The sequence below is a fragment of the Mustela erminea genome, chromosome 16 (assembly GCF_009829155.1).
Source record: "Mustela erminea isolate mMusErm1 chromosome 16, mMusErm1.Pri, whole genome shotgun sequence".
NCBI lineage: Eukaryota > Metazoa > Chordata > Mammalia > Carnivora > Mustelidae > Mustela > Mustela erminea.
Genome location: NC_045629.1, coordinates 69,424,358 through 69,440,587, shown reverse-complemented (window position 1 = coordinate 69,440,587; position 16,230 = coordinate 69,424,358). Strand labels below are relative to the sequence as shown.

The 16,230-nt window shown below is 40.7% G+C and overlaps 1 protein-coding gene across 6 annotated transcripts in view; it reads left to right on the top strand.

Moving 5' to 3' along the window:
* Window positions 1-16,230, top strand: part of TATDN1 (TatD DNase domain containing 1) — a 39,633-nt gene that overhangs the window by 2,869 nt on the left and 20,534 nt on the right. For 4 of the 6 annotated variants that reach the window (XM_032315983.1, XM_032315984.1, XM_032315987.1 and 1 more), the window contains exons 2-7: window positions 4,535-4,643; window positions 6,441-6,506; window positions 8,565-8,614; window positions 11,496-11,559; window positions 13,489-13,632; window positions 13,739-13,781. In XM_032315983.1, coding sequence (XP_032171874.1) covers window positions 4,535-4,643; window positions 6,441-6,506; window positions 8,565-8,614; window positions 11,496-11,559; window positions 13,489-13,632; window positions 13,739-13,781 — 476 coding nt within the window. The remainder of the gene's footprint in view (window positions 1-4,534; window positions 4,644-6,440; window positions 6,507-8,564; window positions 8,615-11,495; window positions 11,560-13,488; window positions 13,633-13,738; window positions 13,782-16,230) is intronic. The other 2 variants (XM_032315985.1, XM_032315982.1) reach the window with 1 other exon arrangement.

Below are 16,230 nucleotides of genomic sequence, written 5' to 3'. Positions count from 1 at the left end.
ACTACCGTCATGCCTGGTTGATTTTTTACCCGCTCTTTCAAACTTCATGACTCTACCCTTTGACACATTATTTTATAATTACTTATTTATATGTCTGTCCCTCCCACTAGCCCACACTCTTAAGGCACATACTCAGTAGTGTTTGTTTCCCAGAAACTTAGTACAGTGATGATCAATGGAAATAGGAATGAATGGTAAAACAACATATGTAGTTTTAGTACCATGGTGGTAAGAAAATTGATAAAGGAATTTGAACCTTTCAGTAAGATAAGTTTGGAAAGCTTTCTTAAAGAAAGTGGGTTTATTTGAATACATTTTAATCCTACTCTCCTGAGATAGCCAGTGTTAAAAAATTTTAAGTATGGCCTTCCCTAGTTGTTGAATAGATTTATGCATAGGGGGAAGCATATTCCAGGGGTGGTAGGGATAGCAGCAGTGGTGTGTAACTCATGATGCATTTACATTTCTTTGGATGTTTTGTATTTACCTTTGAAATAATATAGTGCCTTTTTAAAATTAAGAAGATATTTTATCCCTTAAATCTTCCAAAATGAAATTGATACTCCAGGAAATCTCAAACTGTTACATACTCCGTGGAACAGCCATAGTTTTTGTTTATTTGTTTGTTTTTTAGAGATTGGTTTATTTTAGAGAAAGACCATACGCGCTTGCACAAGCGCACGCTTGCTCAAGTTGGGGGAGGGGCAGAAAGAAACTGGTTGGGAATCCTCAAGCAGACTCCCTGCTGGGTGCGGAGCCCCAAGTGGGGCTTGATCGTAGGACCCTGAGATCATGACCTGAGCCTAAACCAAGAGTTGGATGCTTAACTGACTGAGCCACCCAGGTGCCCCAGGCACCCCTAGTTTGAGAAGCACAGCTTTCGATGATTCCTATTCTAGCAGTTCCTCACACCCCTCCATGAGCCAATGAGAAAGCAGCTGGCAGTAATTAGTAGCATCACTATCTCTTTGGGCCATCCAGCTTTTAGGTCCGTAAGATTAAAAAGTTGGCTTTTTTGCAACAGGATTCTGATCCTGCCCTGTGGCTCTAGAAGCAGACTGGTTGGGGCTTTTGGCTACTTTTTTTATATAATTCCATTTCCTTAGGGTTTGGATCATATTTCCTATTCCTTGTCTTTGATTCCCTTAAGCAGTCTAGTCATTCGTTCATTTTAAAGTATTTACTGAGTCTCTGCTGTTGCCATCAGTGTGCCAAATGCCAGGCATCAGTGGTGGTCAGAAGCTAGGTCACAGTCTCCTAGTGGAGACAGCCTCGTGAGTGCACTAATGACTTTACCACAGTTACTAAGAAGAGGGCACTGAAGAAAGGGAGCATGGTTCTCTGGGTATTTGGTGAGGAACAAAACTTAGTCTAGGAGGTCAGAAAAGGTTTCCTTGAGGAAGTGACACTTGGACAGAGCTCTGAAAGATTGAGTTAAGTAGGCAAAGGCAGAAGGTTCCAAACAGAACATCCTGTGGCAAGAGGGTACGTGATACTTTTAAGGAACTAAAAAACTGACCAGTGGGTCTCTAGCGGAGAGAAATGGGGAAGTGACTGAGGGGGTGGAAGGATGGTATAGAATGAGCTAAAGAGATTAGCAGAACCAGGGTCCTACCGTGTTAGGACTTTGGTTCTTATTCTAATAGTGAGGAGTATGGTTAAGTGTGTCATGATCTGATTTGTGAATGAAAGAAACCTTGGGTCAGGGGAAGAGCAGAACAGCAGGGGGAACAGAGTGGCCTTTGACTGGAGTCTTAAGGTAGAGGGGGAGATGGAAAGGAGTGCACAGGTTTGATAGATTGGGAGATAAAATCCACCTACTTGGTAAGTACATCTTGAGAGAAAAGCTGATGTCTTAGATTGCCTTACTCCATTTGGGCTGTTACAAGGGAGTATTGCAGATTGGGTGGCTTAGAAATAAGAAATGTATTTCTCACAATTCTGGAGGCTGGGAAGTCTGAGATCAGGGGCAGTAGCATGTTTGCATCCTGGTGAGGACCCTCTTCCTGGTTTCTAGCTGCTGCCTTCTCACTCTGTCCTCATGTGGTGGAACAGGCAAGCAAGGCTCTCTCTGGAGCCTCTTTTATAAGGTGGTCGTTTCCAAAACTGTATCAAGTCTGGAGCCACATACTTGGATGCCCGTAAGTTTTGTATCTAGTCTAGCACAGAGGTTGGACAACTTTTTCCTTAAAGGGTCACGTAGTATATGTTTTTTATTTTGTGGACCATATGATCACTATCACAAATACTCTGATCTTGTCACTCAAAAGCAGGCATAGACACTATATGAACAGATGGGTGTGGCTATGTTCCAGTAAAACTTTTTGGATTCTGAAACTTGAGTTTCTTATCATTTTTATGTTTCACAAAACCCTACTATTCTTTTGATTTTTTTTTTTTCCCCTAGCTATTAAGGAATGTGAAACTGTTTTTAGCTCAGGGGCAAACAAAAATAGGTGTCGGTCTGCCGTTGGCAACAGCTTGCCACCCCCTTGATCTAGCACATTTCTTCCCTCGTGGCACTGTCTCGGAGAAGCACTGGCTGGTGGCTGCACAGAAGTCTGTCTTTAGGATTTGTCTGATTGCTGTGCTGGTGTGAAGCTTGTCCTTTCATTTCCTGTATTTTCTGTGAAGTTGAAGTTGTATCTGAAGGCTGAGCAAATCTGAAATAATTTTAAGTGCCCTGTTTATTGTCCATTCATATCCCTAGATCCTAGGTGACTGTGATAGGACATGCTTCCCTAAGCCCAGTGAGGCATCAGTTTGGAGATGTGGTTTTGTTTTTAGCTGCAAGTAGTTTTCCACTCTGTTTTGAGAAATAAAACTTATTAATACTGGAATTGGTTTTTAACAGTAAAGCAGTTATGCTTTTAAAGCCAGCCAGTTAAAGAAAAATTATGGAAAAGAAACATCACTGATTCTTACAAGATTACACGCCACTGAATGTATGACTCCTCAACGCCCCCCCGTCAGAAGTCCTTTTCTTCCTTGTCTTTTTTTGTATCCCATGCTCTCCTCCCATCTCTTAGTTTTTCAAACGATTTCAAGCTAGAAATTGATTCTTATATACTGTTTACTTTTTTTGAGTTTGTTGACAACACAAGTACTTGTGATAGGAGCTTTTTTTTTTTTTAAAGATGTTATCTGAGAGAGCGCTCTTGAGCTGGCAGAGGGGCAGAGGGGAAGAGAGAGGAAAAGAGAACGTTAAGCCAACTCCGCGCTGAGCATAGAACCCGACGTGGGGCTCAGTGTCACAACCCTGAGATCATGACCTGAGCCAAAACCAAGAGTCAGATGCTTAACAGACTGAGCCACCCAGGTCCCCCTCTGGTAAGAACTTTTTTTTTTTTTTTTTTTTTAAAGATTTTTGTTTATTTATTTGATAGGGAGAAAGAGAGATCACAAGTAGGCAGAGAGGCAGGCAGAGAGAGAGGGGGAAGCAGGCTCCCCGCTGAGCAGAGAGCCCGATGTGGGGCTCGATCCCAGGACCCTGGGATCATGACCTGAGCCGAAGGCAGAGGCTTTAACCCACTGAGCCACCCAGGCGCCCCTATTTTATTATTTTTTAAAGATTTTATATATTTGTTTAAGAGAGAGAGTGAGGATTGGGCGGGTGGGAGGGAGAGGGACAGGGAAAAACAGACTCTGTAATGAGTGTGGAGCCTTGTGTGGAGCTGATCTCACGCCCCTAAGACCGGGACCTGAGCCAAAAATCAAGAATTGGACACCTGAGGTGCCTGGGTGGCTCAGTCAGTTAAGCATCTGCCTTCAGCTCAGGTCATGATCTCAGGGTCCTGGGATTGAGCCCCAAGTCAAGCTCCCTGCTCAGCAGGAGTCTGTTTCTCCCTCTGTCCTTCTTCCCGCTTGTATATGCTCACTTGTGTGCGCGCTCGCTCGCTCTCTCTCTCAAATATATAAATAAAATCTTAAAAAAAAAAAAAAAAGTTGGGCACTTAACTGACTGCGCCACCCAGGCATCCCTCCATTCACTTTTAAAATAAGTGTCATAAAGTTTACTTGCTAGATTTGCTTGCTTTTGTTTCCTTTGTTTTTCACTTTATTTTCTAGTAAAGAGATTGTTTTGGAAAAATACTAATCTCTTTGCTGCACAAAGGGGAAATGAGTAGAAGAAATACAGACCAAGTCTGTGCCCCTAACCATCATCCGTGGTGGGTGATTGTAGATGGAGCCCTGTGAAGGATTTTTCTAGGCAGGAAAGCCTCTCCTCTTTTCCCTGGGTTCCCTTTCTCAGTCTGCCTTTTGCCCGATCTAGTTTCCCTTCCTTAATTGGAAAAAAAAAAAAAAAAGTGGATGCTGAATTCTTATGATCTGGGCCATTCCACTGACCCCATATTGTATTTATTGTAGTCCGTGTTCGTGTGTTAATGGTCCATTAAAGGGTACGGGGTGTGAATTCATCTTCTACCCTCTATTGGCCTATATACTGTTGCTGAAATATCTGCCAACTTTTCTGCATTGTGCCTTTCTTTTGCTTTTTCCAAATGCCTGGACTACTCTCCCTACCATCTCCTAGATCAGCCAAACTCCCATTCATCATGTCACGTCTGTCTTCGTGTGGAAGCAGCACAGCTTACCGAAGGCCAGCTTGGCAGACATCAGAACATTCCAAGAGGAAGCTGAAAGTAAGCAGAAGTAACATAAGGGTCTGTAGGCAGGCAGGTGTTCCCTTGCCATCAAGAACTTGTAGATTCTCCTAGTGCTAAAGCTAAAGGGTGTGTATTTTAAATAAGGAAGGTATTATTACTATTTAAAAAAAAATTTTATGTATTTATTTGTGAGAGAGTCAGGAAGAGCACAAGCGGGGGAAGAGGGAGAAGCAGGCTCCCCGCTGAGCAGGGAGCCCAGTGCGGGGCTCCATCCCAGGACCCCGGGATCTCAACTCAAGCCAACAGCAGATGCCCAATTGGCTGAGCCACCCAGGTGCCCCATGAGGAAGGTGTTACTGTTGCCCGTGGCCAGTGTGGTCTGACTTCACGTCCTGTTATGCCCCTGGTTCCCTTGCACTCTGCAGCAGGCTTTATCAAGAATGGCAGTTGATGTTGGGGGTCAGAGAACCCCTTCTCTGGGAAACTGTCCTGTTCATTGTAGGTTTCCAGCAGCATCCATGGCCTCTGGCCTGGACGCCAGTGACTCCCCTCAGCTGCACCATCTAGAAGTGAACACAGACGTTGCCAAGTGCTGTGCAGGGGGGTAGGTTAGAAGGAGAAGGAGCTGCAGGATGGCTCTCCACTAAGAACCACTGCTCTGTAGGCACGATTCTTCCTGTGCCCAGATCCAGCAGGTGCCTACATGCCCTTTCCGTCTGTCAGCTTGTAAGCTTGAGCTCTGTTAAAGATCTGCCTCTGCTGGGAGGCTTGTCTCGTCATCTTTGCCAGAACTGTTACTGCCCCCTTTCTGTGCTCCCAAGCACATAGCAATTCTTTATAGACTTAACACGTTTAGTGCTCCTACTGTGTGGCAACCATTATGCTGGGTTTCAGGAACATAGGAATAAAGAAAAACCTTCCTGCCTTGTGTTGCTTAGTCCACCATATTATCACAAAGTGTATTTGTAGTTCCTGTAGCGACCATGAATTCCTGGAGGGCAGGGACCATGTGTTGGGTCTTAGTCCTTTCCCCTCACTCCTTGCATAGTAACAACACAGACTTGGTCTTCATGGTATTTGGTGAATAATGAAATAATTTATTCTGTTCTCTGAATCTCTACTTCCATTAGCCCAGTTCAGGTTCTTCTCATTGTAAATATGAGCTCTTGCCTGTTTCCAGATGAGATATACTGACTCCATTTGCCCCACTTCAAATCTACCTTCTCCAAAGATACCAGAATGAGATATCTTCCCATCTCTGCTACAAGCCGTCTGTGCTTCTAGTTGCAGCTGGTATTTTAAAGACGAATGTCTGTAACCAGCTGGGTCCGGACTTCTCGGGGCACTCCCTTCCGTCCATTTCTCTCCAGCAGCCAGAACAGCCGATAGCTGTCCACAGTCACTGCCGTTTCACATGCAAGATGCATTCATTGCTCCTGCGCCCTCTGTCTGCGTTTCCCCTCTTCTACTGAGGAACTCTAACTTACCCTGTAAGATTCAGTTCAGAGATCCCTTCTTTCTGGGAACTTCTGGGCCATCTACCAGACTAGGTTGGGTGTTCCTCATCTGTGTCCCACAGTGCCAGTGTCTACTTAAAATTATTTCTTCACGTTCTGTTAATGGGTCTGCCTTCCCAGTTCTGCAGTGAGTTTCTTGAGACGTAGAAATCTGTCTTACTCATCTTTTCATCCCAGATGTCTAGCACAGTGACAAGTGGTAGGCATTTAGATTTTGTTTGAGTGAATGAAAAATTTAGTAACAGGAGCTTTTATTTAACATAGAAGTTTAAGATAGAAGCTCTTATAATTAATCATTTATTTTTGTTTTCCACAGATATCGGTATCAACTTGACAGATCCCATGTTCAGAGGAATTTATAGAGGAGTTCAGAAGCATCAAGGTAAATGTTTCTTTTATTAAGATGAATAGTTTTCCTATGAAGACAAGTTGTCTGCCTCAAGGAGATCAGGAAGCATAATCCACTTTACAAGGGAAATATTAAGAGGATTTATTATGCATCTTAGATGCATATAGTTTTAAACTATAAACAAAGGGAAACATAAATAAGCTGCTTAGGTAAATAGCGACCAGGAGCATTGTAAAGCACCTGTAATGACAGTGGCCGCCTTCTCTGAGGAAGTTTATCATTTCAAATAGAGAAATGCATAAAAGCCAAACAACAGTTGATGTCTAATTACTCTTTTAAGCATTGAACATTAGGGTACATAATTTAAAAATCAGGTGCAGTTGAACATCACTGTAGTACCTCGTCTTTTGGAAATGTTTCCAGCTGATCAGCTGGAAATGTTTTCAGCTGAGTGACAAATGTGGGTCAGGAGCAGGCCGGCTGCTGCCCAGCTTCCCTGTCTTGCCTTCCCCCTTTCCTCCAAGTCCTGCCAGAGCCCAGATGCCTGTGGGGTGGGTGGGGATAGACAGTAGTTTCTCAAAGGTTGATGGAAAGCTTAGCCAAAAGCAAAATGGCTTGTATTTCTCATACAAATCATTCAAAAAGCGTATTTCGTCAGCTGAAGCAAAGAAGCAGTAAGTGATGGTGACAACATGTTTTTGAAAGGAGAATTTCTCCAATAAACTGGTTTATAAGTATTGTCTCAAAAATGACTGTACCTGTTATTAAGTAAATGCAAACATGAAAATTTGGTTTTGTGGTCTGGGTGAAGTGGAACTGCACATTCCAATAGTCAAGTCAGAGCTGATTTCATTGCTTCTAGGTGACACTAAGTGAAAGCCTCTCTAAATACTGGGAGTGTCAGGTACCACTTTACAGAAGAAAGTTCAGCATTAGCTTTCATAAGCCTTACCTCAAAACTTACCCTTTCTCCTCCATTTAGAAGTTTAGGTAATGTTTTTGCTTTATGTTTCTAAGATGTTAGGTACTACAGATGATTGAATGAATTATATTCTGATTTTCGTGCCCTTGTAGCACTTAATAAATTTCATGCTCTGTGACTCTGCATGTATGGATGTGTTTATGAAATAAGTTTTATTGTCATCAGTATCAGTAAGACTCCGGTTTATAATATTTAGCAGAACTAGTTGTCTTAGTATAAGTTCACTAATATGATAGTTTTTGTCTAAAAGAAATTTTATAGCTATTCTAGAAATAATTGAATTCTAACTAAATTTACTGTGGTAATTAAATATGAAATTAATAAGTGGATTTTTATGATAGAATTGTTTGATTTTTGCCATCCATTTACCTCAGGCCTCTTAAAGCTTGTTGTTACTTAACAAGAAATTTGGGGGGAAAAGCAAAAAACTGTCACAAAATAAAAATTATCCTTCCTCAATGGGAATGGGAATTACAGAAATACTGTATTAACTAAAATTTATAAAGAGGTCTTTGGGAGGCATTACAGATATATTTTGAAAGGCTATAGTAAAAATAACGATTTTTTTTTAAAGACTTTATTTATTTATTTGACAGACGGAGATCACAAGTAGGCAGAGAGGCAGGCAGAGAGAGAGGAGGAAGCAGGCTCCCTGCTGAGCAGAGAGCCTGATGCAGGGCTCCATCCCAGGACCCTGGGATCATGACCTGAGTCAAGGCAGAGCCACCCAGGCACTTCCAAAAATAATGATCTTAATGATTGTTTTATTTTTATATAAAAAAAATACAGTGCCAACAAGTTTCGAACTTAAGGCAAGTGACTTAAATCATAGTGAGCAAATTCACCTTTGGTTTGAATCTCCTATTTTTGTCACTCTTCTCCCTTTGGTCAACAGAATAAAATATAATTAAATGGATAACTAGGCATCTAGTTTGCCTTATATGGGTTTCTTTTCTTTTCTTTTTGGGTTATTGCTGATTATTATTATATGTGTACTCAATATTGATCTGGTATATTTGTTTTTTTTTTGTAATTTTCTTTCAAGAAGGGATAAGTAAGTGAAAATTTCTTTTACCAGGTTTTCTTAATGTGGGGTTTGCTTTTTACAGATGACTTACAAGATGTAATAGAGAGAGCTGTCCAGATTGGTGTTAAAAAGGTAACTTTTTGTTAAGTTTTTTTTTAAAATTAAATTCTGGTTAAGATACTGTAGAATAGAAGAGAAGGAGCTAATGCCACACTTGGCATTTGGGGATATGTATTATCAACAAGTAGTATTAGTAAGTAAATGAAGTAAAACATCAAATCTTAAGTGACACAAGCCTATGCTTAGTTCTTTATGTGAGCAGAAGTGTGGTAAATGGCAAAGTCTCTTTGATAAAAGTGTTTAAAACCTATTTTAATTATCAGGCTTCTCAAGATGCAACTCTTAATAAATTTTATAACCTAACTTAGCATTTGTTAGAACTCAGCGGGCATCAGAAAGACCTGTATCTATCACCGAGTTTAGCTTTTACAGGATGAATATACCTTTTTGAACAACTGAGAAGACCCTTTAATTTTTATAGTACTAATTTGATTATCAGGATAATTCTACTTTTTTAAGAGAGTTTTAAGCAAATGAATATTAGCTCTGTGTCAAATTCTCTGAATAGATACTTGTTTTTAATTAGTATTTAAAAAAAATACCAAGCTAGCCCACATATGCACACATAAGGTTAAGTTCCCCGGTGTGGTGTCAGGAGACTTTGTAGCTGCGGCTTCTAAGTTGAATTACGTCGAGTGAGAGAGGACCCTGCTGGCTTCTGAGCTCGCAGCCCCAGCTCTGTGCAGTGGTCTCTGTTCACCACGATAAGAAGGGATAAACGTTCCAGTATTCATTTCTCGTTATGCAGTCATTCCCTGCTTGGTAAATCACTTCATAAAATGCTTTTCTGCAGACTCCGAAATACGAAGCTCTGGAATTTTCATGTGTCAGCCATGAGTAGTTTAATCCTAATTTAATCCTAGCATTTGAAACATACACATCGATGTCTCGGGTGCGGTTCCTAATTGGAATCTAACTTAGTGCCCTGCAGTTACGTTGTAGTAATGAAAAGCACAGTTACGGCCACACACCCCTGGGTTTCAGCCCCAGCTTCGCTCTTCAGAACTTCGTAACATGGGTGCTTCTCTCTCTAGGCTTCATTTTTCGCATCTGTAATTCGAGAATGATAATAATGCCTAATTAAGGGAGTTGTGAGAGTTAAATAAAGCTGGAGTGCAAAGCACATGGTATTGTATTTGTAAATACCCTTTTCTCTATCAGGTTTATGGCGGAAGCCACCACCATCCTAGTGTCGTCATTGTGACCTGCGAGGGGAAATTACGTCCTCTAGCCTTGTCCTCATTTTTTCATCTGTTTGGGAAAGTTATAGATAAAACAAAAGGTAGACTTGAATAGGAATTATTTTACAGAATTGAAATACTAGATGAGGGCACCTGGTTTTGTATTAAAGCATTAGGTGGTGTTAGTAAATAGTCATGTTCTCTCAGTATTTTTTTTAATATCTTAACACCCTGTGTTTTACAAGCAATTGAGCATTTAATAATGGCTGCGTTCCCTGAATAGATACTCAGTGCCTATTATATTAGAAACTTAGGTTGCTCTGTGAAAACATCTGCTCATCTTTTGCACTTCCTCCTGTTTTCTCTTGAGGCCCATACCTAGAAGGAATTTTTCATTTTAGCTCAGTGAGGTGCTTAAAAAAATCTACATTAGCGTGCTTAGTTCGTCCCTTCTTTCGAAGGACGCATGCTTCAGCAGCACTGCCTCAGTAGCTGGCGCCCACACATCGCTCTTTGTAACATTCTCCTTTAATACAGTCATTCTCACTGCTGGGGGACCCGGAGGGCTATGTCTTTAGAAGCCTGCTTTCTGCCAGGAGCCATACATTTCCTTACAGAGAATTCAGTATGTGTTAATTCAGCAATGGTCAAACTTTTGGTCTCAAATCCCATTCACGTTCTTTAATATTCCTGAAGACCCAAAGAGCTTTTCTCTTTGTGGGTTTTATTTGTTAATATTAAAAATTAGAACTAAGAAGAATATAAAATATCTATTAACAGGGGTGCCTGTGTGGCTCAGTGGGTTAAAGCCTCTGCCTTTGGCTCAGGTCATGATCCCTGGGTCCTGGGATCAAGCCCTGCATTGGGCTCTCTGCTCTACAGGGAGCCTGCTTCCTCCTCTCTCTCTCTCTCTCTCTCTGCCTGCCTCTCTGCCTACTTGTAATCTCTGTCTGTCAAATAAATAAATGAAATAAAAAATATATATATGTATCTACTAATAGTAAACCATTATATAACTAGCATATTTTTATGAAAAATAAGTATTTTCCAAACCAAAATATTGTAGTGACGTGAGTGGAATTGTTTTGTCTTTTTTTTTTTTTTAAACATGTCTTGAATGTCTGGCTCTTAATAGAAGACTCCAGAACTTGGGTATCTGTCTTTGCAGTCAATCTGTTGTGCTGTTACCCATCCTGTAGTCTCTGGAATATTTCCTTGCACCCTTGGGGCCAAGTGAGAGTGAAAAAGGCAAATAGCATCTTAGAATTATTATGAAAATAGTTTTGCCCTCACATTACCTGGAGGTTCTGGGACCACACTTGGAGAACTGTTGAATTAATAAACACTACTGAATCTCCAATTTAGATGAACAGAATTCTAAATTCAGAAGTCTTTAGTTATTCAGTCTTTCATAATGTGATCTCTGTCCTTAAGGAGCTCTTGATCTAACAGGAAAAACAGACATGTGAATCCATTTTAGTGGGTAGTAGTGATAAATTCTGTGTTGTATTTATGCCTGTGTGTGTGGAGAGGGGTGGTTGGGGACCACTCGAAATAGGAGATGACCTTTCAGCCACATTTTAAAGGAATGATGAGTGTGTGATAGTCAAAGAGAGAGGAGCATTCTGGAAAAAGGCAGCAAGAAGGCATGTTTGGGAAACTGTTGTTGATGCCCTGTTCAAGTAGGCTTATTTTCTTTCTTTCTTTTTCAGTTCATGATTACAGGTGGAAATCTGCAGGACAGTAAAGAGGCACTGCATTTGGCACAAACAAATGGTATCCTCATATTCCTTTTACCCCAGCCCCCCACTCACCCAAATTAGGAGTTGAGTTATTTTGAAGAAGTCTTTCTAAAAACTGCCTCAGGTGCAATACAGTGGATTGTGACTGTTGAAATAACAGGAAAACAGACTGATTGCAATGGGACATGATTAAAGTGAAGGAATTCTGAGTGCCCACCGGTGTATCAGACGTTTGCTTAACCCTCTCTCTCACATACTTAACCATTATTTTGATTATTTTAAGGTTAATGAGAGTTAAGTTCACTGGGTATACAGTTTAGCCTCACAAATTCCTGATGTAAGATTTTTCTATGTTGTAATGTGCTTAAGATGTGAGTTGCTTTTTATTTAAACTTTAACTGTGAAGGATCATTTATTAAATATTTATCATGCAGACCATTGTTTTAAGACCCCAGGAATGCAAGTAATAATATATAATCTCTCTGCTCACTTTATGTTCATGCATTTTGCAATTATTTAAAATCTGTGAAGTTTTAGAATTGGTTCCTAAGGAAATCCTAGTTACAGAAAACCTCTCCTTATCTGGTATTCATTTTACCTAACTTATTTTGGTTTTGGGTTTTGGCATGTGTGCTTCTTGTGCTAGACATTGAAGAATTAGGCATTCCATGTTATTTTTCAAAATATTGATTTACTTACTAAAAGTTAATTTTTATGGAAATCTTTCTAAAATGCATACTTCTCTTCAGGATCCACTGTCACTTTTTTTTAGTGATTAAGGTAAAAGTAGTCACCTTCCCAGATGCCTCTGGGGATATAAGAATCTTGTCTTCCATACTTTTTATTCTTGAAGAGAGACACTTTTAAACGTTCTTGAAGCTCCCTTGTCAGCCCTCTTCACTCCTCTTCCCATACCTGTGGCCCCACTGCTTTAAAACTAATGCCTCCTTTTATGTGTAAACATCTGCAGGAGAGGCTGAAGAAGGCTCCCCGCCTCTCCCGGGCTTCAGGGCCAAGCCACTCAGAAGCCCTTTTTGACTTCATACTTGTGTTCCGTGCAGTCTAGTGAGCATGATCTCCAAATAAGTGAGCTTTATTTTTTATTGGAAAAACAAATCCTGGGGCGTCTGGGTGGCTCCATCAGTTACACATCTGTCTTTGGCTCAGGTCATGATCCGAGGGTCCTGGGATCAAGCCCTGGTGTTGGGCTCCCTGCTCAGTGGACAGCCAGCTTCTCCCTCTCCCTCTGCCCCTCCCCTCATGCTCTCTCTCTCTCTCTCTCTCTCTCAAATAAGTTAATAAAATCTTAAGAAAATGAAAAAAACAGATTCCATCTCTTTAAGTCATCCTTTTTGTTTGTTTTATTTATGTATTTGACAGGGACAGAGACAGCAAGAGAGGGAATATAAGCAGGAGGAGTGGCGAGGGGAGGGAGAAGCAGGCTTTCCGCTGAGCAGGGAGTCCCATGCAGGGCTTGGGCTCCATCCCAGGACCCTGGGATCATGACCTGAGCAGAAGGCAGCCACTTAAAGACTGAGCCACCCAGGTGCCTCTAAGTCATCCTTTTTAAGGGGAAGAAATATATTTTGTTATGTTAAATACATGAAACAAGAAAGTGATGTGAATAGTGAATATAAAAGATATAATTAGGTTGTGACATTTCATTCTCCAAGAAATTGTTTTATTTTCCATTCTGCAGGACTCAGTCAATACCAAAGTTTGGAAAGTTGAATTAATTCTTTTTACCAATATGTTAAAGGCAATTTTCATATTCATGTCCTGCTTTGTTAAGCTGTTCCAAAAATTATCATATGATTAACCATATGCAGTTCTTGTAGTTCAAATAGCTTATGGCTATTATTAAAAATTAACCAGTTGAAATTATTTATTCTGTCATTTTTGCATGTTAAGTATAATATGAAAAATATTTTGAAAATAATCCTAAGACATTATTTTGTGCTAGATATGTTTTTCAGTACAGTTGGATGTCATCCTACAAGATGTGATGAATTTGAAAAGAATGACCCTGATCTTTACTTAATGGAGTTGCTAAATCTTGCTGAAAACAATAAGGGGAAAGTTGTAGCAATCGGGGAGTGTGGACTGGGTAAGTGCCAACCTAGCCCTGTTACAGTGACTTTGAAAGTGATTTGTTCTGTACAAGTTAATGAGTTGTTATTTATTTATTTATTTATTTATTTTGTCTTTTAAAGATTTCGATCGACTGCAGTTCTGTCCCAAAGATACTCAGCTCAAGTAAGGAAATTTTTTGACTTTAGTAATTATCGTAAAATCAGAAGAGTGATTTTTTAAAAAATTGCCTTTATTTTTTCAGAATGTAGTTGGATTAAGCATCAGGATTAAGCATTTTTTCCTTTGTATATCAAAAGTGAAGTGAAAAAAATTCCATGCATACCTGCATGGAATTCATAAGGGATGGAAGTATCTAGTTCCCAACTGATTAACCATCTAACTTAATTTTAATGGTGGAAGTTAGGGATGAGTTTTACATGATGGAGACTTTTGTTGTTCTTTTTCTTATGAGTGTATTCATGCAGGAACCATTCCAGTGGAATGATTTAAGAGCAATCAGTGATATAAAGGATTTGAGAGCAAGAGGTATTAGAAGGAGATTATATGATCAATCACCAAAGTAGGAAAAACCTACTCTTGCTTCGCTCTGGATAGTGTCAGCTTAGAACGTGAGGGTCTTTTCATAGGAGCCATGTGGAGAGTGGGAGCTTCTCAGAAAACTCCAAAGTTCCCAACCTTTGTAGACTTCCTACAACCCACTGCCTACACCTTTAAGTTGGAGTCAGCACACTGGTGGGTAGTGTGATAGGCCAAAAAGAAAAATGAGCTCATAGACTTAATTTAAGTCTATTAATGAGCATTTTGTTGCATTTCAGAAACAATGTATTCGTTATCTAGATGATAGAACATTAGACTAAGTCCTCTCAGAGCTGTTCAGTGATGTATGATGCTGTGGTTTTCCGGGACAGTCACCTGATGACGGAGGATTATTAAATCCTAAACCTCTCTTGACTATCTTTTTTTTTTTTTTAAAGATTTTATTTATTTATTTGACAGAGAGAGATCACAAGTAGGTAGAGAGGCAGGCAGAGAGAGAGAGGAGGAAGCAGGCTCCCCGCTGAGCAGAGAGCCCGATGCGGGGACCCTGAGATCATGACCTGAGCCAAAGGCAGCGGCTTAACTCACTGAGCCACTCAGGCGCCCTTGACTATCATTTTTATAGGTCACTCACTTACCTTAAAAGTTCACATACTCATATTTAAATTGAAAAATAGTTGACTGCTTGAGTTTGGTAGGTGAAGCCCACAGATCTTAATTCCTCCACCTTAGAGTCTGTGTTTGGCCAAGATGAATGTTGTGAAGCAGACAGATGGCGGGGGTGTGACAGTGATCCTCCGGTCGTAGGACTTTGATCCAGATGCATTCAGACGGATTCTAAAATGCAACTTACATACTTGAAACTTAATTTTTTTGTCTTAATGAAAACATTGATAGTTCTCTTTCACTGCTCTGAGGATACTCCAACCATTAACTTAAGATCAGAACTTAAAACAATACATATAGCAGGATGTAGTTAATGCTTGAACACAGATGCCAGCTGCCCAGGTGGTAATCTGTACTAAGAGTTTAAACTTAGTGCTCGTTCAGTAAATGATTACCAAGTGCCTCCTCAGTGTAATACAAAGAATAGGCTTGGTTCTGGTGCCTTTAGAGATAAGAGAGGACATAAGTAATTAAAATGGGTTGGAAAATGCTAACAAAAGGTGTAGGAGAGCAGGGGGAAGGACTTTCTGGGGGAGTCAGGGAAGGCTTTGCTAATAAGGTGAGGCTATGTGAGCTAGGCGTCTTCCAGAGGAGATGAAGCTAAGGACAAACTAAAGTATGGTACAGAGTTTAAAAAGATGGGCAGTTCAGTTTGAGATTTTAAATTCCCAAACATCAAAGGATTTAGTAAAAAACCGCAGCAGTAGGAATCCCATTTGGTTTGTTGTTAAAACAAATATCCCTCCCCCACACCACACCCCCACGCCCTGTCCTCTGCCCACCGCTCCCTCCCTGCACACACGGTGCTCTGTACTTTCGGCATTTCTCACGTTGTCCCAGAATACATTCATGTCCCGCCTTCCTGTCCCACAACAGATGGTGTCCGAGTTCTCTGGGAGCACATACCCAGCCTCACTCGTGCTGTCGCGCCCATAGCACCGTGCGCAGTACTCTCCGAGCCTGGCGGGTGCTCCGTAAATGCTCACTGAGTTTTCATAAGGAGAAAGGGTCTTTTTGATTCCTGCAGAGCAGCGTGGAGTAAAAAGCCTATAACTCGGCTTTTACTATTGGATCTTTTCTTGGAAGAATTTTGATTTTGAGCTGTCCTTTAATACCATCTAAGACAACCAGAGTATGATTTGGGGTTCTTATTGTTGTTGTTTTAAGTAAAAATGCAGTCAGGAAGAAGATGTATGAGAAGAGAAAAATAGAAAATGGTGTGATGGATTAGTAGGCAAGACAGAACTGACGTGCAGTAGACACAGTGGCCAAAGAATACCGAGGCCTGCTGGTAAGTGAGGCAGACTGTAACTGTGCAGAGTAGTTCTCGGAGAATCGACAGCTTTGTGTTTGAACCCTAACTGCCTTTGGTGGCTGTGTGTCTGTAAATCTCAGTTTCCTCATCACT